This window comes from Carettochelys insculpta, chromosome 21, assembly GCF_033958435.1.
Source record: "Carettochelys insculpta isolate YL-2023 chromosome 21, ASM3395843v1, whole genome shotgun sequence".
NCBI lineage: Eukaryota > Metazoa > Chordata > Testudines > Carettochelyidae > Carettochelys > Carettochelys insculpta.
This window is the reverse complement of record NC_134157.1, coordinates 23,073,097-23,094,307: the sequence shown is the minus strand read 5'-3', so window position 1 is coordinate 23,094,307 and position 21,211 is coordinate 23,073,097. Positions and strand designations below refer to the sequence as shown.

The window sequence follows — 21,211 nt, the reverse complement described above, 5'->3', positions numbered from 1 at the left end:
CAGCTCATTTTCTTCTGCTGCTGCCTGGTTAGGACAATGCTTAGTTGAATTTGGCGTTGACATGAGGACTAACCTTGAAGACAGATGTGAATTTCCGCAGACAAACAGAACACAAGTCAACAGCAACAAGAAGTTGTCTGCTACCACGCTGCTGCATGAATAAACAAGCCTGCTTTAAATGCAAGTCAAAGGTGAGCTGCTGAAGAAATCTTTTTCAATAGGCCAAGCAGCAGAGAGATGGAAAAAAGTGATGCTATTATCTCTGCTTTCCCTTTACTGTGGAGCCTTCTGGTCAGGATCCCAACTCCTCCTCCTGGGTAGCCTTCTAATTAGAATGACCTTACTTGGCAAAGGGGAGAAAGGCAAATGAAGACAATATATCCATGGTCTAAACTCCCCCACCCCCACTGGTTGACTGCACTGTGAGTGAGGGCGCCTCTACTGTGATTTACGACAAAATGATTACAAAGATTTATTTTTAAGAAGACAAAAGACAGAAAGAAAAAGAAACAGCAGCTTGAATGGAGGCTGGAGAGAGAAAGATAGTGCTGAACTAATAGGAATCTTGCCCCTTCAAACACCATTCAGTACAGCACTCAGATCCTATCTCACCTTGGTGGTGGAGTTTAATGGGATTCTCGATAGATCAACTCTCACGAAGCATGTCATCGTGAAGGCAGCATTTAAAAATGCTGGGGATTGGCCTTTTCATCCCTGAACTCTCCGCCACCACATGAAAATGGTGCCCGAACTGTGGCTCGTAAGAAGGGACTACAGCACAGCTGCTCGTGTGGTAAGAGGGTGGAGGATGGCAGGCTGGCTCTTGGGGTCCTTCTCATACCAGCCATGGTGAGGCAGCCTTCTTTCTGGCATCACCCGAGAAAGACGGTTCAATGGGCTGTGGAAAGCAAACTCCACTTTCGGTGGGAGAAGTGACCTCTTCCAGGCAGGGCTGAGGCACATCAGCAGCACAGAAAGAGGGAGCTGGTACTGCAGGTCCTGGGGATAAAGAGGAGGGAAGTCCTGAGGGCTCTTGGACCAGTCCACTTCCATGTGAGCCAATGGAGCACCCGAGAACGGAACCCTCACCCCCTGGGCCACAGAGATGCCACAGAGAACCTGGAGAAAGCAGAGTGGAAGGGCTCTCCACAGAACAAGGCTGGGGGAGGCAGGCTGGGTAACACGAGACTCCCCGATAAGCCCCAGTTCTCCATGCTAGCACCCAGGAATGAGCAGAAAATTACCACAAGGTCTTCCATAGTGCCGCCCAAGGGCAGGGCGTTGGAAGTAGTAAGTGCGCACAGCTGGGAAAGACAGCCCGATGCAGGGGCTCAGCATGGGACCAGACATGGGACTCTGCCTCTCTGCCTTTGTTTACACAGAGACCACGCCCTTTAATTCCCACCATTCCAAAGGGCTTTGTCCCAGTTGGGAAATAGGTTGGTTTTATTCTTAAATAACACATGGATCTAAAGAGCACCGGTGCTGTTCTCTGTGCACCTCTCTGAGCTACGTCCTTCCAGCAGTGAGGCTGCAAGGAGGCACGAAGCATTGACACTACATTTAATTACTGCCGGCAGGCCTCCTGTCAACCCTCTGACATCCTTAATAGCAGAAACATGGAGAAGTGGCCTCTGGCTGGCCTTGGGCCTTCACCATCTGACAGCAAACGGATGTGCGTCAGCAGCACCTCACAGCTGGGCAAGCTCCAACAACAGGCAGAAAATTCATTCAAGCAACTATCCATCTTGTGCACGTGGCACTAACGGCTTCATTTCAGCCATTGAGCACGCAAAGTCCTTATTAAAGGGAAACTTGCCAAACGTGCCAGAGTCCGGGGCCATGGGGCTCTCCCACCCCACGCGCAAAGATCCCCTGGGGATAGTTTTCTACTGCAAAGCAGGCAAAATAAAACAGGCCCCAAAAGCCTATGAATCCCTGTCAGCCAGATTTGGGCTGCCCAGTACCCGAGTCAGCCAGGCTGCTCTCTCGGCTGTGATTTTGGCGTCATCACAGAGCATTTGTGGAGAGTGCCAAGGGCCTGCATGAATGCACAGCACAGAAGAGTGGGAACTGACAGCTGGGGCCAGCTCATTGTTGTTGTCAGAGCTGGTGGGGGCAGGGAAAGGCATTTTTCATCCAAGCTTGTTTTGGTGAAAAAGGCAGATTCTGTGAAACCGAAACCAAAACATTTCACCCATTTGTGTCAACTTTGCTGAACTGTTTCAGCAAAATTGCCCCTCGACAAATCCTTTTAAACAAATCAGAACTTTTTGTTTGGATATTTTCTGAATGCAACATTGTGATTTTTTTCATTCAAGTTGACTTTCCATTTAGAAATTTCCTTTTATTTTTATTAAGAGTCAACATTAAACCACTCACAGTTGGAACCAAATGGTTCATTTCAGGTCACGGAACCTGAAAGGAGGGGTTTTACTGATTTTTTTATTCACTAACATATTCTAAAAATGTTCAATTATTTGTAACTATTGTTTCCCCTCCTTGCTGCACCCATTACAGAGCTGGTTCAATATGCACTGAAGTCAATGGGAATCTTTTTACCCATTTTAGTGGGCTCTGTATCTGCCCCTGCATCCAGTTTGATTTTGGCTCAGATTTCAGTAAGAATCACTATTCTGCTCAGCACTTCAGCCCAGTGTACTCAGCAGAATTAGGCACCTGCTCAAATATCTTCCAGAACTAGAAGCCTTGGGGCCTGAGGAAAGCCCATTAAAATCAGTGGGAATTGTCCAGTGACTTTAGAGAGTTTTGTATTAGGAGTTCAATTTGCAAGCTCCCCAGGCTAAAGATCCTGTCTTCTCTTTGGGGAGGGGCCTCATCATTGAATACCACTTCACAGTTGCAGGCTCTTAATAAAGAATTCCACCTTTTGTCCTTCCACACAGTCTTCTCCCCAGCCAGTACCTCCATCAGCTGTTTCAGTGCTTCTCTAGCTCCATCTACAGCTCCTCTCTCTTCGGACTGAGTTAGGCTTTTGCACACTGTGACTGACACCTTGAGACACACTGCAAGCTTGCTGTGTATTCTGTGACTTTACTCTGCTCACCATCTAGGGATCCGCTTTGATGCGGGGCTTGTGTGAATTGCTGTTTCCCAGCTGGATGGCATCCAGGATAGCAGAAAGCTGCTGCCTGTTACATTTCTAACAGGACTTGGTATATGCTCTTTCCCAAAAGGGGGCTAGGAGTGGCCTTACATTAAGGAAGCCAACAAACTTGTGATCCCAAGAACCAAAAGTTAAAGATTGCTTTCAGACACAGCTTATGATGTGGTTGTGTGCTTTCCTAGGAGTTGACGATTACTGTTGTTATTTACAACAAAAAGTCCTGTGGCACCTTCTAGACTAACTGATATTTTGGAGCATAAACTTTCGTGGGCAAAGACCCACTTCCCCAGATGCATAATAATAATATTAAAATAACAATGACTATTGTTTTTTGTTACCTGTACTGCGGTAGCATCTGGAAGCTCTGGTCTTGTACCAGGACACCATTTCCCTAACTGCTGTACAAACACAGGACAGAGTCAGTCCCTGTGGTCGCCAGACCACATTTGACCCAGGGCCTCCCACACCTAATGCCTTAGACACTATGGTTCCACAATATAGCACTTCACTCAGAGCAGCCATTGCCACAAGTAGGGCTGTCAACTTTCCCAACCAGATTGACTGGATGCCATTGCTATGAATCCAGGCCTTTGCCATTGCTGTCCATACAGCTGGGAAAGCTGGAAACCCTGTGGGCCACAAGCTGCACTTCCAGACTACAGAGGGCGGCTGCTGAGATGGGCTATTTGAGTTAGGGTGGAACCTCGGAGCTGCTGGCAAAGTTGCAGGCCCATTGTTCAGAGGCAGAGTAAAAACCCATCTCGGGAGATGGGCCCTGCCTTGCGGAGCCTACAGACGTGTGCGAGAGGGAAGGCGGCAGCACATGCAGGAGACGTGACTTACACAAGATCACGAGGCAAGAAAACAGTGAATCCCAGCTCTCCTGAGTCCTGGCACAGTACCTCAGCCTCTAGACCACAATGTCTCTCTGCTGCTCCATGTTATGCAAAACAGGCACAGCCCTTGTATTCCTCAGGAGTTACTAAGGCAGCTCCACTTGGACAAAGTGAGGAAATCTGGAGGATCACCTGCAGGGCCTTTCACGATTCAGGTTTGGAGGATGAAGAGTTTTAGTCCAGAAATGTGCTTGATTGTTCATAACCCGGAATGTGAGCTGCCCAGGCATAATGCCTGTTTACGAGACAGCAGGCAGGGATGTGCAAGGCCAGATATCTTAGAGGGCTGCATGTGGACCATCCCTGACAAGCTCTTTTCTTGCTGGCAGGGTTGGAGCTCAGAGCTCCCTGCTGGTGTGTGTGTGTGGAGGAGTGCGCCTTGTCTCATGGATGCAGAGCTGCAATTTGAATGTCTGCCTCAAAGCTTCATTAACGTGGAACGTTACCCAGTAGTAAATTCTCTGGCAAATGACCAAAACAAAGCTGAGATGAGCTATTTTATGAGGATATAAATTTAGAAGCATCATTCCAAAGCCATGATTTAATGGCAGGAAACCTAATTATGAGAAACAAGATTTAGATGGCAAAGCTATGACACTGGTCAGTCAGCCCAGAGATTCAGGGAGAAGGCTGCAGGGAGTGCTAAATAAACACACTGCCCAGGGCTGTATTTCACACCTCCTTACTATTTACTTAGGTTCCTCAGATGCTGAATGTAGCTTTGAAAAGCCCATTGGTTTTATAGGAGTGAGAAATGCCTCCAGCCATTAGAACAGTGTCACATTACAAGCAAGTATCAGAGAGGTAGCTGAGATAGTCTGTATCTTCAAAAACAAGAAGTAGTCCTGTGGCACCTTACAGACTAAGATTTTTTGGAGCATAAGCTTTTCTGGGCAAAGATCCGCGTTGTCAGATGCGTGACTCACGCCTCTGACGAAGCAGGACTTTGCCCAGGAAAGCTTATGCTCCAAAAAGTCTTAGTCTATAAGGTGCCACAGGACTTCTTATTGCAAACAAGATGCGACTTAACGATGCAGGGTAAAAGCCCACTGGGCCCATTCTGGAGACTAGCTAGCTACCCCAGGCTGAAGAATTCCCTGTGCACTGTCTCTCTAGCATGGCAATCCAACCAGTCTGGCAATGGGAGACTTTGGCTGGAAGAGTAGATGCCTAGCAGCGCCCGGCCTGACAGTCATGACAAGTCTCTCTGTGCCTTGGTCACTCACACTTCCAGTGGGAACGACAGCACAGTTCATAGGGTGAGAGGCTCTGATTCCATGGCAATGGAAGCCCCAAAATTACCTGGATAGAGGATCCGAAATACTTTCATTTAATTCACGCTGTAGGATACTGGGCTACACAAAACACTGGCCTGACTCAGCAGGACTGTTTGCATGGTCTTAAGCTTATGGATCTATCAAATAGCTGATGAACAACCACCGCAGTATCATAGAACACTAGAACTGGCAGGGACCTCGAGAGGTCATCAAGTCCAGTCCCCTGCCCTCACAGCAGGACCAAGCATCACCTATATCATCCCTATTTGTCCAACCTGTTCGTAAATATCGCCAACGACAGAGATTCTACAACCACCCCAGGCAATTTAGTCCAGTGTTTGACCACCCTAACCGCTAGGAAGTTTTTCCTAATGTCCAACCTAAATCTCCCTTGCTGAAATTTAAGCCCATTGCTCCTTGTCCTATTATCATAGGCTAAGGAGAATCATTTTTCTCCCCCTTCCTCGTAACACCCTTTTAAGTACTTGAAAGCTGCTGTCTGTCCCCTCTCGGCCTTTTCTTTTCCAAACTAAACACTCCTGTTCAGGCATCCCAGAATCGTGTTTGCTTTTTATGCAACAGTGTCACAGTGTTGACTCATACTTAGCTGGCGGTCCACTCTGACCCCTAGACCCCTTTCCGCAGTGCTCCTTCCTAGGGAGTCCCTTCTCATTTTGTATGTGTGAAACTGATTGTTCCTCCCTAAGTGGAGCACTTTGCATTTGGTCTTATCGAACTTCATCCTATTTGGCTGAGACCATCTCTCACACCTGGGTGAGACAGGTGAGTTAGTAGGAAGCAAAAGGCATTGCATCAGCCAGTGGGCAGCTGGGAGGCTGGTTGTGGTGCTGCCAGCTGCAGGAAATATGCTGCTCATTGCACTTGCTAGTCCCCATGCCCCTGTGAACAGGACAACAGCCTAAGAGCTGTTCGGAATTTGCGGCAGCATGAAGCAGACGCGCACACACACCAGAGCTCTGAATCCCATTCAGGTATTCCTCGCGCAAAGGTGCTGCAGAGGGAATTTATGTCAAATACCACCTTTAGTTTTAATCCCCATCCGCTGAGCCAAGGAACCTCGGGACATTGGTGTGTTCCTGTCTGCACGCAGGAAGGGAGATTCCTTCGCAGCTGGGTGCTGTGGTGTGCTGCGCTGGGACGTCAGCCCAAGGGTTCCTACTGAGAGTTTCAGTCTTACTTATCATGGGACTAAGTTCCTTAGGCTCTTCTGCGTGGAGAGAGTCCATTTCCCATGGTGCTATCTCACGCCCCCTCTCCCACAGCGTGCCAGTCAGATGGGACCCAGGAGGTCAGACAGTTCATTCAGCACCTCATTAGCACTAGCAACAAAGGGTCCTGTGGCACCTTATAGGCTAACAGAAAAGTTTTGAGCATGAGCTTTTGTGAGCACAGACTCACTTCATCAGATGCTGGTCACTAGCACTAGAGTCTGACAGATGCTAGTCAGCTTCAGCGGAAGGGAACAGGGGCTGTTGCTGAAAACTCTGGTGCTCCAAGTTTCCCAACCACCAGGATGAGGACTTACCTGGAGGGAGTTCAGCACAATGAAGATGTGAGCCCAGATGATGCTGAGATGAACCAGGACCCCACACACCCAGGTCAGGCCTAGCACTGGTAGCAACACCAAGATGGGCTTGGCAGTGGCCCTGTTAGAAAAAGAAACTGAAGGTGAGTTGGGCTCATAGCAAACCTAACGGGGGGAACTGTAGATGAGTGGGTGAGGCAGAGGCCCTGCCAGTCCTGTCCCTGCCCTCCCTGTTAGCAGCAGTCATCCGCCATCTCCATCCCACTTTGCACCCTGGGGTCACTCTGCTCTCAGGTCCATGGCAGGAGGAGCAACCTGCCAGTGGAGACAGAAGGGAGCAAAGCCCTTTGCACCATCCAGCCTCACCCTCTCCTTGCCTTCAGTTCAGGGCATGGCTAGAGGGGCTTGTCCTTGTCCTGCTGGGTCTTTGTGAGGTTACAGGGAACACGAGAAACATCAGCCCTGGATAGACCCTTCACGTGGGGAGCCATTTGGCTGATGGTCTGATGTTTAGACAAGACTCTCCCAGTTCACTGAGGGAGGTGCCAGGTGGAGGTGGTTGCAAAATACATTACCTTAGGGAACAGAATGCAGCCACCCCAGGAAGCCAGAAGAAAAAATGCTGCATGTTTTATCTCCCAACCCCCTCAGCCAGGCCTGCTCCCTATTTATAGTTACAAGTCAGCTGTAGGGGAGCTCTGATAGCATGAGATGAGAGAAAGCAGCCAAGCTCCCCCTGCCCCCACTGAGTTTGTTGTACTCGCTTGTGTGTCACCCTGCCCTCCAGCACCAGCCTATCTCTGGGCTTCTGTAAATGTAGTCAAATTTATTTATGCAATGGGAGGAACAATGTGTGTCTCTCAGTGATGACTGGCGCCAGCAAACAACAACAATGATTCATAAGGAGCGATAAACTCCTGGCCTGAACAGCACTTTTCAAAAGCTCTTTGGATTAACTGATCACTGAAATCCATGTTCCAGATCCTTCCCCAGGCATGTCACCCAAACCAAAGCCTACCCTTTGCTACAGCCTTTGAAAAGCTCCAACTCTACCTTAACAATGCCTTGTATTATCCCCACTTACCATCTGGGGAAGCTGAGGCAGAGAGCAAGACAGCCATCTTGCCCAAGATTGCTCAGGTGGACTGTGGAAGAGCTAAATAGAACCCAGATCTCCCAAAGCTCAGTCCATTTTTCTCCTAACTGCAGCGCCATTTTCCCTGCTGTTCAAAAACTGCTTCCATAGGGTTTGTGCAGTGCACACACCTCAGAGCAGAACTACCGTGGCTGCTAACTGTGCCCAGGGACATTTTGTACTCCTGAGAGCTGACACATATAGGACAGGGTACCCAGGAGAAAACCCAGAGGAGTTTGCAAGGGCAAAGACAGGCTGGTTTCACTCCTTCCTCATTTTCGGGTACCAAAATGAACCTTAACGCTTTTGAGTTTCATTCATCAGCTAAACAAGACATCACAGAAATCTGGCTGAAAGCCATGAAGTCTCAAAGAGCTGGAAGGGACTTTGTTTTCAGGGTAAATGCCAGCAAAATAACAGCTCTTTCCAAACCTAACTCCATTACACAGGTGTGAATTCAAATGCTGCCTGAGAGACGTGACTTCAAGACTCCAAACTGGACCAACCAAAGGGCTAGAATCTGGCAGGGAAAATTTTCAGCTGCTAATCCTCAGGGATGAGAAATCTTTAAGCCCCAAAGAAATAGACACACTGAGACAGTCAAAGGTACTCAAGTAAGATGCCCGAATCCCATAAAATTGGATGTCCGATGTCCTCAGGACAGCCTGGACAGAGACATCACGACTGCCTGGTGTACGGTTGGGTGACAGCTTTATGTTCCATCAGCTGAGCCAGCCTGGGGAGAAGAAGTGGCTTATGGAACACTGGGCTCAGTTCTGCTAGCACGAGCACTGGTATTCATTAGAATTGAACTGTTAAAATCAGCCACTTATGATCCAGCGCAGGAGTCCTCTGTGATTCTAGCAGGCAAACCATAAAGCACAGTAAAATGAATGGTGTGGAAGGCCTGCCACACCAGAGACACGGGGGCAGTTGCCCCATCCCTTTAAATTGCCATAGGAGCCACAGGAGCCCTGCATGGTGCGCTGGGGCAGCTCTGAGGGTTGGCTGGAGGGGGCAGCGTGGTGTGCTCCAAGTAGCACGGTGAGCTGGCTGCCCCAACCCCGGCCCTTCCAGGAGTGCGGAGTCTCTCTCTCTGACCTGGCCCTGGAGCCTGGCCAGACTGTTGGCCCCGCTGGACACGGGGAGAGCGAGTTTGGAAGTGTTATTTACACCTTCTCGTAACACGAGACTAGGGGCCACACAACACACAGCACGGTTAAAACAAACGTCAGGGAGTACTTCTTCACACGTTGTGCAGCCAGCTTCTGGGGCTCATTCCCAGGGGTGTTGGGAAGATCAAAAGCACAAGTGAGTTAAAAAACATCTAGATGAATATGTAGGTCTGTCAACAGCTGTTACCCAAGACAGTCAGACTCAGTCCCACGTTGTGGGTGTCCCTGTGATTGCCAGAAGCTGGGAGTGGACAACAGGGGATGGATAGCTCAATAATTGTCCTGTGCTTTTCATTCCCTCTGAAGCATCTGGCACTGCCACTACTGGTAGGCAGGATACTGGGCTGGATGGACTCTTGCTGTGTCCCAAATGGCCACTCTTATGTTCTTACCTCTTGGTTTCAATGGCAACAGCAGGTGCTCCCCACCTCTGAGTCACTGATTTAGAACCCTAAATGTGGCTTTAGAAGGTCAAGTGTAGGCACCTGTTTTGGTCTGACTTCCCTGTACCCCATTCACCAGAGCAGGGATTGCTGAGTGCAGGAGCGCTGCCTCGTCAATACGGCATAATCCCTCTGGAGGAGAAAACCCTGACTCGCAGTCCCGCCTGTAGAAGTCACCATTACTCACAGCATGTGGCCCAGCACCAGACCCTTCAGGGACAGGGTTCTATCCAAGCCCAATGATCTCCTCACACAGCCCCATGCAGCCATGGGCCGCTCCCGACTTACCAGATCTGGATTGCAATCTGCTTCTCCAGGCTGCTGCTCGGGGTCAGCATCTTTGACCTCCGCCGTGCACTGGACACTGTGACCATCACCACCCGGACCAGCACAAAGGTATTTACCTGCGAGTGAGAACAGAGCTGCTGGCTGGGGGCCCCAGAACAGGCTTCTGAATTGTAAATGAGCAGTAAGTCGGGGCATGGGGCCCTGCTGGGGATTCCTCGCAGAACAACCAGCCTGGGAGATTCTTGAGGAAACAGCTCGGATGTATTGGCACAAGTGTGATATCTGCAGTGGCTTCTGCACAGAGCCCAGCACAACAGGTCTGTTATCAGATGTCTTCAAACTTTTCATCTTCCGCTACCGTTGCTTTGTCGTTTTGCGAGCGTGGTGCCATTACAAAGCAGCAGCACCAAGAACCACCATGAGCCCCAGGGTGAGGTGGGCCTGGGACAGTGCCATGGAAAGGGTAGGGTCAAGGGCAGTTAGACTGCAGTGCTGCCCAGCCCCCTCCAGCTGCATGCAGCCAGGACAGCAGGGCTCTGGCACTTCAAAGGGGCCCAGAGCTCTGACTGCTGCCAAAGTGGCGGCACTGACAACTAGTGCTCCAGGTCCCTCTGAAATGCTGGGCTAGAACAACCGCCCCCTTTCCCTCCCACACCCTCAGCAGCCTGTTAAAAGGACAGAGGTTCTGCCATGCTGAATTGAACCTCTGGCCCATCAAGTCCAGCATCCTGGCCTCTACTTCTCAAGCTCTCTTTGTAATGTAACTAGTGTCTTCTGCTGAGGTATTAGCTGGTAGGACTTCCGCCAGATACAATAGAGCGCCTGCCTATGTAACTGCACGGTACTTCCCGCACAACTGCAAACATTGCTTTAGTCATTTGCAGAGCTCTGGGGAGAAATTCACACCATGTCCATGGAAATACTCGCACCACAATGGGAATAAATCTCAGATGCTGTACAGGCCACCATTTTCCTGGATTAGAAAAGCTCTTTGTACAGGATCATTGATCCCTTTGGCTCTGGCTGACAACGCTCAACGCTGCATTCCTAAACCAAAATGTAGAATTTGCTTCTGTCTGGAATTACCCAGAAGGGTTTGGCACTTACCGTCAGAACAAAGAGAACTGGCCCAACAAACGCCCAGATGATGTCGGTCTGAACGTTCAGCCAGCAGTGCTTGTCTGCCACATACTTGTTAAACGAAGTTGCCAGAGTCACAGCAACGATAATGACTGGCAAGCCTGAAAAACAGAAAAACCCTCATCAGCAAACATCAAATCTGCCACTGGTTGCTGAGCTGATTTAAGCATAGCGAGCCAGATCCCCAGCTGGCCTAAATCAGGGTAATCACACTGATGCTCAGTGACACTCCACTCAGGTACACTAGCTGGGAATTTGACCCGTGAGCAACTTACTCCTAACAAGCAGTGCAATCAGGAACAAACATAGCCAACTATTTTACTGAGTTGTCCAGTATCCAGTGCACTACCAGTGTCTGCCTCCCAGGCGATGGCTATACTAGACATAGCAGTTGACCACTGATATGCAATTTTAGCTACACCATTGCATAGCTAAAATCGACTTATCAGTGGTCAACTGCAACAGCTGTCTACGTAGAAGAAGGATGATGGGAGCATTTCTCCCGTGAACCTTCCTTATTCCTCACCGCTCACGAGGTGTTCTGGGGCTGACTGCGATCCCACAAAGCACCGTTTTGCACATGCGTGAAACAAAACCTTGGAAGATTGACTGAGTGGTAGCGTGGCTTTAGTCTCAGCATAGCCACATGAACCCTTGGCACTTTTACCTGAACTCCAAGAGAGTCCCCTAATCTCATGGCTCTGATCCAGCCATTCATTCAGATAAATGCATGTCTTTCCAGCCAGAACTGTTTTCAGGTTTCTGGAACCATCCCCACTGTTCACAAAACTGTGACACACTCTGACAGCAATGAGCTAGCAGAGTCTTCCTCTGCAAACATGTTGTGTCAATAAAACAAAGGGTTACAAAATATACGAGCCACTTGCAGCTAAAATTCCAGCTTCCACGAGCTGACATGTAAACGTCAGAGAGAATCTGTGGCTCAGGCATGTCCTCAGTAATCTGCTCCCTCTCAGGTCAATGCACGCTCTTGTCAAACGTGTGACTTTGCTGTCAATTATGCAGAAACGTTTTCCACAAGGACTTTTAATTAAAGCGAAATTGCTGCACTGTGCTCATGAGAGGTAGCCACAGATGGGTTTCCTTTTACCCCAGCCAGTCACGTAGTAAAACTTCATTCTTCTGTCTTCACTCATGTTGACAGCAACCACTTTGCTCCACAGAAGAAGCCCTTCTACCAACATCCAGGAAAAGGCTGCCATGAAGAAGAGGTGGAGGAAAGCCGTGACAGCAAAGCACAGCGCCTGAGGGAAGAGAGAGTTTAGCCAGCCCGTGCAGCAGAGGCAGCCTCTGCAGAGTGCAGGGTGAGGAACATTCCTGAACATGCTGCAGAATATTTGCCTGTTAAACACCAATGATACCATGAGGATTTCATACAATGATAAAACAAGGACACCCAGGCTGTGACTTGCACTTGCTTTGCCCCAGATGAAAGTGACAGAGCACCCTGCACCCATGTTGCCTGACAAGCTGAGTTATAAAACATACCCCCCAGGGCCACTCCACCCACCATGGAAATGCGACCAGCTCTTAGGTCAAAGGTGGGCTCCTGAGCAGCTCACAGGAACGCCGTGTAACAGAAGGGAAGGAGAATGCTGTAGCTCACTGACAGTACTGGGGCGATTTAGGTACCAAGGACAGGCCAAGTTTCTTCGTGGTGTAACTGCCCAGGAGACTAGATCCAAGAAGCCAGATGAAGAAAAAGATGCCAAGGGAGCTTAGAGTGAGCCCAGCACTCCCCAGTGCCAGAATATTGGTCCAGCACATTCCGGGGAGGGACTCAGCACCACTTCTTACAGCATCTGGATTCTCTTTGGAAATCTCTCCTGCAAATACCACTGTAATCCCCAGGAGTTCACTCTGTGTGTGTGTCTATATACTATCAAAACAAAAAAGCAGTCAAGTAGCACTTTAAAGACTAATCTGTGTGTGTGTGTGTGTGTGTGTGTGTGTGTGTGTGTGTGTGTGTGTGTGTGTGTGTGTGTGTGTGTGTGTGTGTGTGAGAGAGATCACTAAGGCTGGTATTTTATGCCACTTGACATGGCAGACCCTTTCTGCAGGATTTTCTGGGTTAAAAATAACTACACCACCAGGACTGGGAAAGGAACTCTTCGGACACATGGGGCAAAGCAGGTTCCCCAGGGCAGCACGATCCTGTTTATTCCTGAACATACAACCATTAACGAGCTAGACTGCACTCTTGTCTCGCCACCATGTCCCAGCAAAGAAGAAGTCTGGCAGAATCTGTCCCGGTGACAGGCTGCTTCCTAGCCCTCTTACCTGGTTGGTTTTGGCCAGTTCACTAAACATGAGCAGAGCTTCAGCTGCAGCTAAGGCAAAGACCAGATTCTTGTGCACAGTGGTTCGTTCACTCTTCGGAACACTGAGGAAGGGGAAATGGGAAGCCCGTGATCGTTACAGAGCACGGCAGCAAGCGGTGGGAGTGGCGCACACTTTTCTTACTATCCACTTGTCAGAGACCAGGTGGAGTCCCCTTAGGCTCCCCTGCTGCTCCTCACAGAGCGGGGAAAGCATTAGTGAAAAGAAGGCAAATGCTTGCTGCCCTTGCAATCCCCTGCTACTCTGCCACTCAGGGCGTTAGTGCCCACTGGCCAGGTTAGTGAGAGGGGCTCAGTCAGGGCCACCAAGGTTTTATTTCATATAAATCTCACCGATCTGTCTCCACGACAGGCCAGGGAAATGGTTTGTCCTTTCCCAGCAATTGCAGCCATCATCTTTCTACAGTCACATGTTAAACAATGGACTTCAGTAGCCTCGCATTCATGAGCCACTTCACACCACCTGTGTGCGCAGCCCTCAGCCCCCCGAGACAACCACGACAAGCAGACATTAGGTGCACCCAGCTCTTGGGAGCCACCCTCCTGTGTGGATGGCTCCGTGCTTCCGGACTAGCCCCATTTGAAAAAAAACAAACAAACAAACAAGCCAAGCACTGGAATGAAATGGCTACAGCTGTCTAACAGTATCTGATGCACCATCTCAACTAAAGGCATTAAATATCATCCCTCCCCCCAACACAGATGCAAGTTGTAATAAATGCTACAAATATGTAGATTCTTCTTACCCAACTGCCAGGAATAAAATGAATGTAACCATCAGGGCACAGAAAGAAACTCCACATCCAATAAACGTCAGGGTCTTCAGAGTCAGCTCCTCCCCCGAGCTCCTCTGTTCCAAAACATTTCAGATAGGTCCTGTTGGTAGCTCTGGGACCATCCCCATGTTCAGACATGAATGCCTGTGTGGTGTGAGACTGTTTATTTACCTGCACTTCATACACCTGCAACAGCACTGCAAAGTTGGTGGTGTGGTTGCAGAAACAGGATGTGGATCCCACGTGAGACATGATGATTGAGCAGCCTAGAGTGGACCACATTCCCCCCGTGTCTGGGCTAACATGGAGCAAGAGAGAGAATAAAAAGTACATGGAAATTATCAGTTGTCCCAAAGGAAATTCAAAGCTTACAAGAGAAATTCACACTTCCAGAGAAAGAAGAATGGGGTTGAGGAGTGATGGGGCATTGAGAAGGTGTCTCAAGACATGTTTTTTTGACAATACAAGACCCTACCAGCCAGGATACTGCTGAGATTCATCAGAGATGATGACAGGCTGTGTTCAGATGAGAAAAATAGGCTGCGTTTGAATATGTATTAACTAACCTGATCTTAGACAGGACTTGGCATCTCATGTGCAGTGGGAAAGTGTGGGAGTGGTGTTGTGAATTCATGAGACTTACTTACAGATCATACCACTTCATTGCCCTTGTGCCGCCACCACCTCAGTGATGCACTGTAAAATACACAACCCCCTGCCAAACAGTACATAGAAGCGTTTGCACGTTGTGTGCATCTAAGCAGGACGTCACTGAGAGGAGATGAGGGCAGCCTCAACCCCCTGACACATTTACAGCCAGGACATGTTTCTGCTTAAGAAACTAACCCATCTCAGTCACAATTTTCCTAGACAAGTCCTATGCCCCTGCTTCAGATGGGGCCTGAGCCACACAGCTCTCCTGTATGCTCTGTATGGCTAGTGAAGCCACAGACTCGAGAGCTGTAGCCACAACTTGTCAGATTTGTGCTCCTCCATAGGTAGCATCACATTTTTGAAGGTCTGCCCCTGCTCCCAAGGCAAAGGCAAATCTCCCATCAACATCAACAGAATCAGTTCTGTGCATCAGCTGCAACATGTTGTGCTTGGGAAGGGAACGTGCCTTGGGGAGCAGTGTTGTGCACTCAACTGATCTAATCACAGATCCATGAAACTTCATTGTCTCACTGCTCTCACCCCAGTGACATACAGTAAAATTACACGTGCCCCTGCCAAACAGTATGTATGAAGTGTCTGCACTCTGCATTCCTGCTGGGCTATAACTCTCCTCCTGGTCATTCTTCGTCACAAGCAGGAGCTGTAATTAACCAGAGTTTTATGTTTCAGCCACTCATGCTTCATGAAAGGTCACTTGCTTGTGAATAACTTTTCCAAGGAAATGATACCAGGAGAGAGCGCCTCTGCAGCAGGTTTGGACCTGGGATTTCTGATGAGGCAGAGGAGTTAGCTAAGGCTTCTTTCACCCATGCATTTGCTCTCAGAGTCATGTCTTGATCTTCACTGCACCCCTGACTTGCAAAGGCAGCAGGGGGTTGGAGGGCTCTTCTGAGCTAGGCCAGATGCTGGGGAGCATGTTCTGTACAGCACCAGATGATGAGAAATGTGTGGAGCGCACTCAGCTCACAGGACTAAGCACCATGCGGGCTAGCGAGGTTTCTTGAGCAAGCCAGACAGCTTCTGGCTTTAGAGCGTGGAGGAGGCTGGGTGCACCAAACCCTGGATGTTCTCAAATCGAGGTTAGTTATAAAAGCCAGTGACCGCATTTTTTGGTGACTCCAGACGTGTGCTTGAATCTTGCTTAGGATCAGACCACCCTGAACTCTTAAACCCAAAGATACCAATTCCAGCACTCCCTAAATGACTCGAGAAGCCTGGGCCCTCCCTTAACCCATGAGTGGGATGGGGAGCCAAGAACAACCAGACCCAGCTATGGCCCTTGGCCCAAACCAATTAGATGCTGCGCCTCAGCTTCTCCATCTTTAAACGGGACACAACAGCAGTTACTGACATCCTGACAGCAGGAGTAAGTGGGGAGGAGCTCGGAGGGTTTGTTGCTGAGTGTTTAGGAAACACCCAAACCAGACAATGTGACCCAGGAGAGTTCCAGTTCTAGACCCCTGAAAAGTGTGAAGACCAAGGGTTCAGAGGGAATCCCAACACATCTAAATGTGGGGGAGCTCTCACAGCCCATCTAAGCAGTGAGGAGAGAGCAGCCGTCCAAAAGTGGTGCTAGCACCGGGCCGGCATAGTTTCTTTGCAAGTCAGGACAGCTTTTGCCCACTTATATCCAGCTCTCTTGGGAGACGCAGAGCGGCCCGGGGTTATCTGGAGCAGGGAACGCAATGCTCAGAAACGGCAAGTTTGAAGTACAAAGGCACCTGATGCTGAAGTTCCAGAAGGCGCAGATCGGTTCCACCAGCTTGTCAGGCCAGCCCTGCAGGCGGAGATAAGACGAGGTGATCAGACACTTGAGGCTGCACTTTAACTTGGCCACTGTGCTAACCCAGGCCTGTCCCTTGCGCAGGACTCCTCACTGTACTCAGTCTCAGAAGCTGACTTGGAGCTGAGCTGAGTCAGAGACAAACCTGCGACACTAAATTCAAAGGGAATTTGAGTCCTGGGAGGCAGTCGTCTCGGCTCAGCCTTTCACTGTCTCTCCAGCCTCGGGGCAGGCCCGTCTCTGGGCAAGGCCTCTGCACTGTGCTCGTTTGCCCTCCTTTACTCCATCCTCGGCAGAGGAGGCGCACTGCCCTGGGCGGAGTACCTGGGTGTGGTGCTTCAGGCGATAGCGTACGGAAATGCTGATCTCCTGGTAGTCGCTGCGGAGAGCCGATGAAATAACGGAGGAGCCCACCTGTGTGCTGAGGTACCTGGGGACAGACAGCAGACCGTCATGTACGACAGGGTCATTTCTTAAGCTGGTGAATAAAAGCTTTGTGGAGAACCCTGACGAGGAAACAAGTATCTGCAGTCCAATAACAAGAGGGGACCTCGCTGCTGGAACTCGGGAGCCAGTGGCTTAGCTGGCCATAGCCACGTCTACACGTGCACGCTATTTCGAAGTAGCGGCGCCAACTTCAAAATAGCGCCCGTCACGGCTACACGTGTTGGGTGCTATTTCAAAGTTGAAATCGACGTTAGGCAGCGAGACGTCGAAGTCGCTAACCCCATGAAGGGATGGGAATAGCGCCCTACTTCGACGTTCAACGTGTATACGAACGTGTAGACGATCCGCGTCCCGCAACATTGAAATAGTGGGGTCCTCCATGGCGGCCATCAGCTGGGGGGTTGAGAGACGCTCTCTCTCCAGCCCTTTCGGGGCTCTATGGTCACCGTGTGCAGCAGCCCGTAGGCCAGGGCTTCTGGCTGCTGCTGCTGCAGCTGGGGATCCATGCTGCATGCACAGGGTCTGCAACTAGTTGTCGGCTCTGTGTATCTTGTGCTGTTTAGTGAAAGTGTGTCTGGGAGGGGCCCTTTAAGGGAGCGACTTGCTGTTGAGTCCGCCCTGTGACCCTGTCTGCAGCTGTGCCTGGCACCCTTATTTCAATGTGTGCTACTTTGGCGTGTAGACGTTCCCTCGCAGGGCCTATTTCGATGTGCTGCGCAACATTGATGTTGAACATCGACGTTGCCAGCCCTGGAGGACGTGTAGACGTTATTCATTGAAATAGCCTATTTCGATGTCGCCACATCGAAATAGGCTACTTCGATGTAGGGTTCACGTGTAGATGTAGCCCATGTGTCCTGTCACCACTGTGCCCCAGGCAAAGCTCACAAGAAGGCATCACCTCTCCATACTGGACCCAAACACATGCTGTCCCGGGGGAAGATGACTTGCCCCAGCTGCTGACACTGTACTTGGAGATGCTTCTCTTGCTCATATTAATAGTGGATCCTAACTCCAGGCTACATCTTGCTTAGGATAAGACCATTCTGAACTCTTAACCCCAAAGATACCAAGTCCAGCATGTACCATATGTCACTTACACCCAGGTGATGTGAGACAGCTGGGCTGGCAGCCCGCAAGGGAAGCTCAGGCAAGGTCTCTGTCTATCAAGCAGTGGCTCCTCCTGGCTCATGTCAGGGGCTGGAGGGACAGAGCCATGTGCCCTTGGCTGCTGCCACAGCTGTTCAGATGCAAGCTACGGGGATCATTAGGACAGAACATACTGGGGTTAGCAGCACTGTTCCCGGTAAGCTGAGCACTTGGGCAGTGGCTCAGGAGAGATTCAGGTGCTGCCAAGCTGGGTAACAGAGCACCCACAATGGACAGCCTGTGTTTCTGTTAGTGGTGCATGCTGGCACATGACTTAGTGCACATAACAAAATTTATTCTGCCCACAGGTGTTAAAAATTAGCAGGAACCCTGCTTAGCAGGCCAGTAAAAACCAGGCAGCCGTGGCTGATGTAAATGGAGCTTCAGGTTAAGTCGTCCTGCGTGATGGAGCAGTGCAGGTTAAACAGTGCCAGGCAGGCAGGCAGCACTAGCAGCTTCCCTGTTGGAGGTGACAAGCTGCTGGCCCCACCTAGTGCTCCAAGCCCTCTCAGGAAAACATCCGGTCACACACTGGCTACAGCCCGAGACTGCTGGTGCTTTGCCTAAGCTGCTTTCCAGCCTGGTGCCTCTCTTGTACCTGCACTGCTGGGGAGCTCTCCTGAACACTCCGCCATCGAACAGAGGTGAAGGCTGGGCCAGTTCTTCCTGGGTGCCCGGAAACCAACCCTGTGAGAGCAGTTCTCTGCAGGCTCGTCCACATCTTCCTGCAGTGGGCCTCGTGCACAGGCAGCTCTGCCCAGGAGAGGCCATCCCCAGGGTCCCTCGTCAGGGTTGTCGCTGCCACCCACCATAGCATGGGCTGTCCCTCTCCCCTTTTCAGTGCAAGGCCATGTAGCCCGGGACCAGAGTCTATCCCTAGATGTGGGAGGCATTTTCTGTGCAGAGACACTGGCTGCACGGCGCTGCGGCAGTCAGAGAAGACCCTGTGCACTGCCACAGAGCCCCAGAGCCTGGCCAGGTCTGCCAGGCTCATCCCTCTTTGCCTGTGGGTGAGCAGAGGGATCGTGCAGCCCCCAGACAAACATGCACTCACTTCCGCCCACCATCAGATGCGGCCACGTCCTGGAACACGGTGCTGCCCCCTGTGAGGGAGCGCGGCAGGGAGGAGTAACTGTACCACGTGTTGATCGCAGTGACTCTGCGGAGACCTGAACAGAGACAATGGAGTGGGATATGCGAAAAGGCCCCCACTAGGTTCCCTGGGGCCCCACCACTGGCACTTGGCTGTTGTAAGCACCAGCACTCTCGCGTGGTGTGACCTCCCCACAGGGTCAGAGCTCACAGAACCTCACTTGGCTCATTGCCTGGGGGACCTCAGCCGACAAACAAGGCTGCACCCCCTTAGTTCGCCCCCTGGTGATGCTCTTTGAGGGCTAGTTTCAAACAAGCCTAGAACTTTGAGGCACTGGCTGAATTACAGCTCAGTAACAGTAACTGAGTCCTCATCTGTACACAGCACGTCCCACCCCCACTGGGCTAAGGCAAGGAGGAAGCTGGTAATGACTGAGCAGCTCAGACACCACTGTGATGGGTGCCCACAACAACAGGCCATGCCTCAGCTTGCCTTGTGATGTCACTGAGAAACCCTTGCCCAGAACGGCTCCCTGCTTCTGTAAGGGTCCGTCCTCCTGTCCCTCTAGCCATATGGGAAGGCCTAAAGCCTTTGCTGGCAGCCAGATTAAAAAAGCAGCAGCTGTTAGTTCAGCTGTAGGAAATCCCATCCTCACATGCCATCTAGATTGAATTAAAACACTATGACGTCCGACTATTAAGGAGACCCTGCCCTAATGGCCCCCACCATCGGCAGAGACGGAAACAGCTCTTTATGTGGTTCCTGTAAGCCTGGCTTGACAGTGTTCTGTCTGGCCAGAAACCTCTTATCCAGAGCTGTGGTTGTGGGGTCCTTGTTTCTTCACTGTTTTATCAGGATGGTCCCCACTTCCCTACTGTTTGTTTGCAGGTGCTCAGTCCGGTCTTTCAATTGTATGGGTGTGTGACAGAATTTTGCTAGGGTTTGATCACCTGAAGTTCTGGAGTAGGATTGGCTGGAGAATTTTGTTAAGATGGGTTAGTAAAATGTTAGTGAAATAGTTGGGGACGGTACAGCTCTGCAAGACTCAAGTTTCACTCTATAAACCGGGGTCCGGGAAGGAGTGCAGCAGTGAATGAACATAAAGAATAAGAAGGAAAGACCTGGAAGAAGAACTTGCTCAGAGACACAGCCTACAATCAGAGCTGCTGAAAATCTCCTGCACCTCCATAACATGCCGCAACCAGAATCCAGACAAGACTGCCTTTGCCTGGCCGACAGGGAAAGTTCGCCTGCCTGGCCAGGACTGGTGAGCACAGCCCTGTACGCTCAGCATCTCTCTTCTGCTTGGTAATTGTTAAGAGCCAGAGCAGAGATGGGGATCTACAGCCCACGGGCTGGCCCCTGGCCTGCCTTGATCCAGTCCCAGGAGCTGTGGAGGTGCCCCTAGAGTGTCTGAGCGGGTAACACTGCCTCCATTTCCCATCAGCAACTGCTGCATGAGAGACAACTGCGCCTGAAGCACCATCTCCGGCACTCAATGCCGAGTATGTGTCGGGGGACTGGCTGGCTTAGGAGGTGGCAATGAGGCCAGGGACCCTGAGGCTGTGGCGGTCCCAGCCCCAACCAGGGACCCTGTGGCTGTGGTGGTCTGAGTCACTGGAGGACCTGGTGGTGGCTCTGGGGAGTCTTCCTCAGCACTGTACGGTATTCTACTTTCTTGAGGGCCGGGGGGCGCTAGCAGATGTCCACTATAACTGATGTCTGGTATCACAGGTCCATTAGAGCGAGGGTTTGCTGTACTCCCAGTCACACAGCCATGCCAGGCAACGGGAAGCCTCCAGGCTGTCCATTGCAGCAGTGAGAAGCCCAGCAGTAAAACGGCCAGGAGACAAGGCTGGTCTCTCCTGGTCTGGGTGGAGGAACTCGGGCGGGGTGTGTGC

At 50.6% G+C, this 21,211-nt stretch overlaps 1 protein-coding gene across 5 annotated transcripts in view; it reads right to left on the bottom strand.

The window, feature by feature from the left end:
• ADGRD2 (adhesion G protein-coupled receptor D2) overlaps window positions 1-21,211 on the bottom strand; it is a 60,618-nt gene that overhangs the window by 24,663 nt on the left and 14,744 nt on the right. For all 5 annotated transcript variants that reach the window (XM_075015624.1, XM_075015628.1, XM_075015629.1 and 2 more), the window contains exons 11-20: window positions 19,272-19,386; window positions 16,946-17,051; window positions 16,560-16,615; window positions 14,335-14,461; window positions 14,134-14,237; window positions 13,329-13,431; window positions 12,139-12,292; window positions 10,995-11,128; window positions 9,888-10,003; window positions 6,847-6,967 (exon numbers count right to left, since the gene is read on the bottom strand). In XM_075015624.1, the coding sequence (XP_074871725.1) occupies window positions 6,847-6,967; window positions 9,888-10,003; window positions 10,995-11,128; window positions 12,139-12,292; window positions 13,329-13,431; window positions 14,134-14,237; window positions 14,335-14,461; window positions 16,560-16,615; window positions 16,946-17,051; window positions 19,272-19,386 (1,136 nt within the window). The remainder of the gene's footprint in view (window positions 1-6,846; window positions 6,968-9,887; window positions 10,004-10,994; window positions 11,129-12,138; window positions 12,293-13,328; window positions 13,432-14,133; window positions 14,238-14,334; window positions 14,462-16,559; window positions 16,616-16,945; window positions 17,052-19,271; window positions 19,387-21,211) is intronic.